The sequence below is a fragment of the Nicotiana sylvestris genome, chromosome 10 (assembly GCF_000393655.2).
Source record: "Nicotiana sylvestris chromosome 10, ASM39365v2, whole genome shotgun sequence".
NCBI lineage: Eukaryota > Viridiplantae > Streptophyta > Magnoliopsida > Solanales > Solanaceae > Nicotiana > Nicotiana sylvestris.
In genome coordinates this window covers 57,103,321-57,113,411 of record NC_091066.1, presented here as the reverse complement: position 1 = coordinate 57,113,411, position 10,091 = coordinate 57,103,321, and the positions used below count along the sequence as shown (strand labels likewise).

General features: G+C 43.0%; 1 protein-coding gene across 1 annotated transcript; it reads right to left on the bottom strand.

Annotated features, from left to right (window-relative positions):
- Positions 1-225: 225 nt before the first annotated feature.
- On the bottom strand, positions 226-7,545 carry LOC138879372 (spindle pole body component 110-like). The gene is made up of 8 exons (XM_070158982.1): positions 7,521-7,545; positions 7,345-7,430; positions 6,548-6,739; positions 6,220-6,474; positions 5,421-5,552; positions 5,053-5,115; positions 693-863; positions 226-546 (listed from the first exon to the last, which is right to left on the bottom strand). The coding sequence occupies exons 1-8, from the start codon at positions 7,543-7,545 to the stop codon at positions 226-228; spliced, it is 1,245 nt and encodes a 414-aa protein (XP_070015083.1).
- Positions 7,546-10,091: the final 2,546 nt, after the last annotated feature.

The following is a 10,091-nucleotide window of genomic DNA, read 5'->3' as shown; positions in this document are numbered from 1 at the left end:
TTTATACGGGTATGGATGGGTCACTAGACTATTATGTAACTCTAAACTCTTGTTTCCTCTAAACTGTACCTATATGAAATTTTGGAAACTTAACTATGGTTTGAGGATTGTAATATAAATTGAACTAGCAATGTTTCATGTACGATTTTTCCTGCTGTCTAATTTAAATGAAAGCATGGTTTCTTGATCATAATGAGTTGGGTAGAAGGTGTTAGAAGGGATTGCTCAGTTGGGTTTACTCAATTGAGCGCCAGTCGCGCCGCCCGAGGTTAGGGCGTGACAAAGAGCCTTCCTCAGCTTAGCTCGAGCATCGACAACTCCCTTCAAATAGACCACAACTTTCTTGTCAGCCTTAGTGCGGCTCATTACGGCTTCGTCCCGGGCATCCACAACTTTGTCCTTCACCTTCAAAAGCTCAGACTCGAGCCTTGTAATCATATTCGCTCGGATAGAATTGTTTGCATGAGCATTCCAGAGTTGTACCTCGAGGGCAGAATCCTTAGCCAAAGCATCCTCCTTGGTCGCAACTTGGGCATCTGCCTGAGCCTTCAGCTCATTACACTCACGTTTAACCCGGCCAACTTCTCCCCAAAGTCACTCCAGCTCCTCCGTTTTGTTCTTCAATTGAAATATTGGAATATTAATCTCTAAAAGCGAAAGGGCGAGCATACATGACACAAAGTGTAGGTTACCTGTCTTTTGAGACGGCTTTCGTAGTTCAGACTTTGATTCGCCTCATACCGCAGGTATACCAGGTCGTCTTCCTTTTTCGTGCAAAGAAGCCTAAGGGATTTTTCCCCATCCAAAGCTTTCCGTAGCCTGGCCTCCCGGCGAAGCAGCTCGGACTTAAGCTTGTTAAAGTCCTGTAAAAGAAAGCTCAATAAGAAAGACACGAAACTAAAAGAAGCCTATACTAGCTACCAAAACTTACCATGGAGCTAAGTGTAAGGCCCCGTGGAAATTTCTACTCAAAAACCCGAATCTCGTGATGCCAAGAATTATGTTTTCCAGAATCTCGTTGATTGATCGGTGCATTAAAAAGTTAAGAATTATATTTTGCCAGAAAAATGTGTTTCTGCGGTCCATTATGCGATCGCATAATAGGTATACGGACCGCATTTTTGTCGCATACCCAGATAGTTTTTCCAGATTTTGGGACCATTTTGCGGGTCGCATGTCCATTATGCGATCGCACGTGTCGGGGATCCTATTTTATAACTTTTATAGCCCGACCCCATCCCATTAAAAACAACCCATTAGACCATTTTCCTTTTATTTCACGGCACATAGAGTGAGCGGAAGTTCTAGGAAGAGGGGGAGTGATCTTCATCAAGTCCCCACTCCATCCTTGCCCCAAATCCTTGAAGATTGTCAAGTAAAATTTCTAGGTCTTCACCCTAAGAGGTAAGATCTTGTACCCTCATCTATAATTTCGAAATTTTCATTAAAATAAGTGATTAGCAAGGGGGTTTCATGGGTATAAGGGCTGATAATCTTGCATGCATAAAAGATAATGGGGTATGGGGTAGTTGTAAACCAAAAGAGATAGCAATTGTGGTATAGGATGATGAAAATCTCTCAGAAAAGTGTCCTAAAATTGTTGTGCACACTTAATGCTTGATAATTTACTTAAATGAGTTAGAATCTTATTCATGCCTCTAATTCTTGGTTCAACTTGTAATTTTCATAAAATAGATTGAAGTTGCTAGTAAATTCTGGAATTTATTGTAAGGATTTAAGGAAAGTTCTACTGAGGTATGTATGGATAAAACTCTGTCTTTTAGAAATTGAGCTCTGTTGGTGTTTGTGTAAATACGGTAAGATTAAAGTTGAATTGTTGTATTGATTGTTGTTTCACATGAATTTGGGGCTGTGACCTTATATGCGTGAAAGATGTGTCCTAATATGATCAATGTGCTATTCTTGATAACTTGGAAGGGTGCAAGGAATATGAATCATGTATTGAGATGCTTAAACCTTAAGGTGAGATTGAAGCTGCATATATTGTTCCATCTATGTGAAGACTCATCTATGCTTACAATTTTATTTGCCCTTGTGTGCACATACTATCCTAAGTTACAAATCTAACATTGAAATTGGGAATGATGTGAGATGTGGCCTAGTGCCAAATATATGTCGTGATAGCTGTGACCCCAAGTTCCTATGAAATGATATATGTGAAACAAAGATTGAAATGAGATGATTGATGGAAAAGGAAAACACCTTGGTAAGGAGGCCTAGCCGATTGGGCCGAGATCGGACGCCATGCCACACACATGGTGGTATTGTATTTATGATTGAAGTGTATGTCTCAAATGAGGCAACCTAGCCGATCTGGTCGAGATCGGACTCCGCTCAAGATAGCAGTGGTATTGTGGACTATGATGAATAGTATAAAATGCCCCAAAACTAAAAGCTATGGGAAAATGATGTGAAAATTGTATGATTCTTTTACTTGATAATGTTGTGATCATTTAAAGTGTTTGAGTTATACTTGTGATTTCCTTTTTCTTGTATGAAAGTTTTTTCTAACTAGATGGTGTTTAGTTATACATACTAGTACTATTCCATGGTACTAACGAATGTAGGTGGCTCCATTGCGGATAGTGCCGATTGCGCGTAGCGGAGTACCTTCTTCTCAAAGTCTTGGTGAGCCCATTTCTCCTTCAAGGGGCTAGGTTGTACATCTTTTGATATAGGCGTAATGGCTTTCTGGCCACTTAAACTTGTAATGCTTTTGAAAGCCGATACACAAACTTTGGACTTTCCTATTTGAACACTCAAACTCATGAAACCCTTAACTAATAAACACATTTGACCCTTGACCCTACGAGCGTGTATTACACATTCACATACGTGTCCATCCAATTAGCAAATGGCCAATGGGATTGTTACGTGTCAAGGGCAGCTGTGCTGGAATAAATTTATTAATTTCTAATTTTTCTTCTATTTCCCTTATTTTCTTCTTCACCAACCGACAGAATTAGGAGGCAGGAGCTTGAGATAGTGATAGGGAATGAGCACATATCATTCACTACACCTAAGACTGGTTCACTGATGAATGTGCAGACCAGTAAAGATCCTGACGGACTTCGTATCTTCTATTATCTTGTTCAGGATCTCAAGTGTTTTGTGTTCTCTCTTATCTCTCTCCATTTCAAGATCAAACCCATTTAAGTCGTGATTTTTCCATGGACAATCCCTCAAACAAGAAAAAATTAAAGATGATATTCATTTTAATTTTTTGCAGAGAAGCTTTTAATGAAAAAAAATAATTGTCTATTTTGATTCTTAAGGATAATATGTTTTTGGGTATTTTTTAGCAGTTTTAATGGGGAAGGAGACAAAGGTTAGTAGGTGTAGGAGATATTGTGATGTTTAGAAAGCTAGACCATTGGTTTATTTGAGGTATTTTTTCGAGCATAAATCCACCATTGTTGTGTAGTGAAGAGCTTCAAAGCCTCTAATGAAGAGGGGGGAAGGCACTGTTAGGCGTAGATGGGGAGGAGGGACTGGTTGGGTTCATTTGGTCATTGCTGTGGGTTATGGGTGAATCCTTGTGTCTGGTCGTTAGGGATGGTGCAAAGATACAGGGGCGGTGTGTAGAAGACGAGATCCGGGGGGGGGTTTCTATTATGGAAATCGGCACACATGCGCCATTTAAATGTGACTTATACGCACTATGTCCACGTAAGATAAGCTACCGCCACATAAGCATAGTCAATGGTCAAAGGTGTTTATTAGTTATAGGTTTCACGAGTTTGAGTGTTTAAATGGGAAAGAGTAAAGTTTGTGTATCGGCTTTCAAAAACCCTACATGTTTAAGTGGCCAGGAAGTCATTTCGCCTTTGATATATATATCCACTTTTAAGGTATAGTCGGGGACTTGTTGCCGGCGTTGTCATCATTGTCTTTTGTATCCTTAGAGACTCCGTAGACATATGTGTGAGTTATGTACGGGTGTTGGATGGGTCTATGAACTATGCTGTAATTTTAACTCTTGTTTCTCTAAATTGAAATTGTATTGAATCTTAGGAACTTAACTACGATTTAAGGTTGTGATGTAAAATGAACTAACAATGTTGAATGTGAAATCTTACATATTGTTTAAATAAACGAAAGCATGGTTTCCTTAATCATATCGAGTTGGGTAGAAAGTATTCGATAAGGCTTGCTCAGTTTGGTTCACTCGATTGAGCGACGGTCGCGCCTCTCGAGGTTGGGGCATGACACTAAGCCGTTGAGTCTCACCAAAAGGTAGAGCATACGTCCAATGACTTAGTTTTCCACGAAGTGCCTTTGGTAGGAGAAGAGGGAGGCGCCGAATGACTCTTTTTCCTCAAAGTACCTTCGACGGGAATGGGAAATGTTTCTTAAAAAAACAGAGGCCTCCGAAGTCGGAAGATCGACCAACTTGTCTCTTTTGAACCTCAGAGAAGGACTCGCCCCGCCATGAGCATCCTAACACCTCGAAGACACTTTTCGTTTATTATCGATCCTGGACCCAGAGGTCGGCAATCTTTCCTCCTCCCCAGGGGACACGACCTCATCTCGGAAAAACCTCCAACACCTATGGCGACAGAGTTAGTGTGCTAAAAAGAAAGTACCTTTCTAAGAAAACAAGCCACTAAGCACCTACCATGATGCTTTGCCTCACATCTCCCCTTAGACGGGTCTCACAATTTGCGCTTATCATAGGTCGAGCAAGCTGCCAGCTTACGAGACCATTCAGCCAGGTCAGGGACCTTGTTCGGCAACCAAGGACTCGCTAAAAAGAATGAAATGAAAAAATGTCTTTACGGAGCCCGCCTCCACTATGGACAAAGCGATAAAAATACAAGTATACCACTTACGTGTCTAGGGATAATATCAAATGTTCGAGCTCGGACAAACCCGATCATCCACCCTCGATCCTCGTCCTCTTCTTCGTTGATGGCATGGGACCGGGTGGATCGACGTCGCAGAGTAATCAAGCCCCGGTAATACAGAGGCCGATATAACCTAACGAGATGGCTAAGGGTAAATTTGAGTCTGGCCTTATCCACAAAGTACCTTATCATCAGCACTATCTTCCAAAGGGATGGGTGAAACTATGCCAGGGTAACCTGATACCTCCTACAGAGCTCAAGCACGACTCTGTCATGGGAGCTCAACGTAAAGGGATATGTATACACGTTCAAAAACCCCTTGACATGGGTCATGATGCTCTCCTCCGGGGAAGGTACCTGCAGTACCACTTCTTCTCCGCATTCGCAGTCTTTCCTAATCATCTCGAGATGATCCTCCCCTTTTTACGAGATGAACCTCGATGTATGCTCCCGATAGCCTTGAACGTTGGGAGGTCTCTCCAACGTAAAGTCTCTCCTCGATATAAAACACCTCGAGGTCAGTTCACCGGATATCAGTAATGTACCACTGACCGAACGCGAAATAGAAGCAGAACTCTCCTCTCCTTGATGAACGGATTTCGATGAAGCAGCCATGGCTATGGTAAAATAGGAAGAGGAGGATGAAGATTTGGATGAAGGTTTTGGGTTGAAATGACGAGAGCACTAGCACAAAGACCAAAAGATCTATGAGGGTGATAGTTACCCAGAGTAGCAGAATCCCTAATTAAGAAATGAGTGAATGCATATATAGAGGGGAGCGGCGACCTTTCGCCTATCGAGAAGACCAATTAGGTCTAACCATGATAACACCACTTTTTAGGAAATGTACTGGTGGGACAACCCCAGGAGCCTAGCTACTGTGTCGCATGAATAATTTTGTTACGCGGTGCTCGAGAAATATTGAGACCCTGAGGATTTCTGCTATTATAAGTATCGCCCCAAAGGAGCTATCGACCTAATCTCGAGGTGGTGCCCGATCTCAAGGGTCTCAATTGCCCCCAAATATGGACTCCTAAGAGTCGACATCAAAATTCGAAGACTGAACTCTACATGATTGCTTGAAAAAAAGAATGCAAGGTTGGAAACAAAAAATCTTTTTTTACATTACCAAAAATATGTTTGTAAGGGGAACCTTTACAAGACCTATTTCCCGGGGATTACATACGCAAAAATGAAAAAGAGAAGGAAAGGGGACACATGCCTACTCTTCATCGCCATTGCCCTCCGTACCATTTCCGGGATCTTAATCCAAAGTGACCAAGAGTGCCAATTCTTCCTCCGAATCTCGGGCCTCCTCGATACTGGCTTCTCCTAAGGCTTGCCTCCTTACCTTTGCACGAGCGTAAGCGACAGTCCGAGTCAGCTTTTGCTCAGCCTCCTCTGATATCTCTCGAGTTAGTTGATTTACAGTGGCAGCGTCCCTCAGATATGTAGCGACATTCTCCTCGAGCTCGTATTGGGCATCAAATAGCGCAACAACCTCTTCTCGAGCATTTTGGAGAAGACCCTGGGTCGATGCCAACTCTGAGGTCACAACATCATTTTGCCTCCTCAGCTTGAGAATGTCCACATCCTTCTGCACGATCTGCAAAGGAAAAGATAAGTCAGTAAACATCGAACTATGAGAATGGCGAAAGAATTTATGAATAACAAGTTACCTGCTCAGCAAGGCTAGCCTTTTCTCGAAGCGCTCCCTCCAAATTCGCCCGAAGCTCGCTTAACTCCTCCTCATTTTGGGCAGAGGAGGCCACCGACTCATGCAGTCCCGAGGGGAGCTTCTCGAGCTCCTGTTCAGGAAATGAAAGCTCGTCTTGGAGTCTAGAGAAGGCGTGATCATACATCTTTTTGGCCTACAATGAAATAAAAGAGTCAGAAAAACGTGGAAAGATACTTGAGACTAGATAGCGTTGGGAGCATTGAGATCGATGTTCTCGCTGGCATCAGCAACGCCATCAAGGAATTTGTCAAGCTCATCTTCCCCTTCGAGCGGACCCTCCAAGTTGGTAACCTTTGGGTCCTGAGCATCCCTTAATTCCCCGGGCGAGAACCAAGGACCCAAATTAAGGCCAACCAGGGCGTCGATATAGCCAAGGGACAAATTCTATCCCTAAAAAGCTCTGGTCCGGGCCTTTTGGAACCAGCAACAACAGTCTCCACAAAAGGGGTTGCTTCACGTTCGACCAGGGGCTCAGGGACCATATTCGCGCCCTTCTCGAGATCCTCCGAAGTATGGGCTCGAGCCGAATCAGCCATTCCCGACTCGGCGACCATCGACACAAACACTTGGGGGCATCCGTTCCTGACCTCTTCCTTTGTACCAAAGTAATATCGTCATCATCATCGTCCTTATCCTCTTCATCAGAACCCTCTCCGAAAGTTAAATACGAGACCTCGGCCTCAGCTCGAGGTTGCAAGACTTGGGTTTCTTTGATACGGGGGAATCGGCAACCGTCACCTTTTTCCTCTTTTTACCCTTATTGGGATTAGAGGACTCTTCCTCACCATTAGGATGTGGTCTCATCAGCACTCTTTTTCCATGGCCTGCGCAAGCATAGTAACCAAAAAATTTTAGTACGTGGGATATGGGGAAGAAATATCATAACATGATAGAGGCGGCAAGAAGGAGCTTACCGTGATTCTTGTCCACCCACCGCATTTTAGCCAACTCAGGCCAAGAACACCTGGGATAGGGGAACGAGGCATCTAATCACCTAATCCACCCCAACAGGTCCAGAATGGATTCAGGATACCAAAGGACGACTGCATGATCAAAGGGAAAGTTAGCTTTTTGAGAAGAAAGTAAGAAGACAATAAAGCATACTCAAAGAAGAGGCACTTACGCTTCATGTTCCACTCCTTCGGGAACAACATCCATCCAGCCAGAATAATGTCTAAGGTCCTTACTCGGACAAACTAGCTCATCCACCCCTGATCCTTGTACTCATCGATACTCGATAAAAAGGGTTTCAAAGATCGAGGGTAAGCTTGATCAAGCCTTGAAAAAGGTGGGGGCTTTACAGCTTGATCAGATGATCAAGGGTAAAAGTCGTACTCTTGGCTTTGCTAGAAAAGTAGCGAAGCATGTAAACTATCCTCTAGTTGAGGGGTAAATCTGGCCAAGTGTCACCTGGTACTTACAACAGAAGTCGAGGATGACCATGTCTATAGCCGGAGAAGAAGGGACCGAGGAGTCGACAGGGCCTAAGGTGAACGGGTACGTGTACACATAAAGAAAGCCGGCCTTATAGTCCTATATGCTCTCTTTTGGGCTAGGAATCTTGACAAGCACCTTTTTATCCCATTGGTTGTCTGCCCGTACTTTGTCTATATCTTTCACAACATTGATGAACCAGGATACGTGTTCGCATCGACCCAACGTAGATGAAGGTCTCTCGATGGAAAATCCTTCACGCTATTGAACCCGATGGGTGTACACTGTTCAATGGTAGGAGCCACTTTGGGCTTACCCTTGGACTTATTTTTGGATGTTTGGAATGAAGAGGCAGCCTCATCTTTCTGAGGCACTGTTTTGGAGGTCCTAACCATGGCAACCACAAATTTACTTTTTCGATAAGGAAAGCAGGAAACCAAGAGCCGAAGAATATGGGGCGTAGAGGAAGATGGATTTGGCTCTGGAAATTTGAAGGAATCACAAAAGTTGTGGGTTATTAATAATTGGGGTCTTTATAGAAGCCGTATGGGCAGCGGAGAAACCAAACCAAAAAATAGTTCGTGGGCTTCTCAATAGTCGTGCTAACGGCGACCCTTGCGCGGCTTTTGGGTTATGGAATTTATTGCTCGGATAGGCCAACATCATAATGATAGTGCCTAAGGAGTAGGAGTTCAAAATCGTTTCCTATCATCTTATTTTAGGAAACATGGGAACTATCTATATACGACAAAAATCTGCGGTTCGATTTTATGGTCACCAAGGCGCCTTGAAGGAACTGCCTCTTCTGAAGGATCGAAGCTTATCTCGGGCCCTGACCTCGAGGGTTCTCAGCAATCTACTTTGAGGTAGCGCAAGCAATGATCAACCTCGAGGCAGGGTAAATCAGTGATGACGGTGGATCAGTGTGATGTTCCCAAGGCACGTGATTTGAGCTAACAAAGTCTATTAGGCTAGTCCACACCCGTACTATAGCATTAAAAGGATGTACTATCCCCAAATCTTTGTAATAAATGCATTTGTACTATGTTGGGATTTCCCCTAATATATAAAGAGGATCATTGTCATTTTGTAAGAGATCTGATGTTCAATATTGAATACACAAGAACATTCTCTTTGCTCTCTAACATATTCTATTCGTCTCATTACTTCCATTTATTGCTTATATTCATTATGTTTTATTTATTGTTCTTCATTTATTGCTTATCATTGATCATAAAGAGCCACCATTGCAGCTCTCATAACTGTTAGTTTTCCCTCGATCGCTCTAAGTCGGCCACCCAACTCGACCTCGAGGCCTTATATACACCAGCTCGAGGCCCAGATCTCCAACCGTTCGATCTGACTATTATATCGTTTTCTAGCTATAATCTTGCTTTCTAAAAACATATCTTAGAATCCATCGCCTAACAACTAGCATAAAAATAGATCACGTATTTTTAGAACCATAAAATCAAATTTAATTTTTATTACCATTTTCACGGTAAACACCATCTCTGTCAACGTGGCCGGAACAACCCATGATGCTAAATTCAATGTTATCGAAGGAGACACGAGGTACACTGCCTTGTTAGGAAGGCAATGGATACATTGCAAGAGGTCAGTACTATCCACCCTCCATCAAATGATGAAATTTCCGACAAAGGAGAGGATCAAAACCATCTATGGGGAATAACATGCGGAAAAAGAGATGTTCGCGGTGCACGATGTGGCACCAACACCAATAACTCCACCGACGAAAGAGTCGAAGGATAAGCAAACAGTAAGATAGCAATAACAAGCTACATCCTCGGCTGCACCCGACTAAACAAAATGAAGGACCGTACCGAGTCCTCATAACAAATGATTGAATCACATCGAGGTTCGAAGCGCCGTCAACACTAAGGTATGGTCACCTCCATTTCTCAAATATAATTTATGCTAACCTGAATGTAGGTATCCAATCGAAATGGCCGAAACTCTTTCCAACCCGAAGGCCTTAGGTTCCAAAAGCGTACGTTGAACTCTTTTCATTCGACCGAGTTTTTATCCCA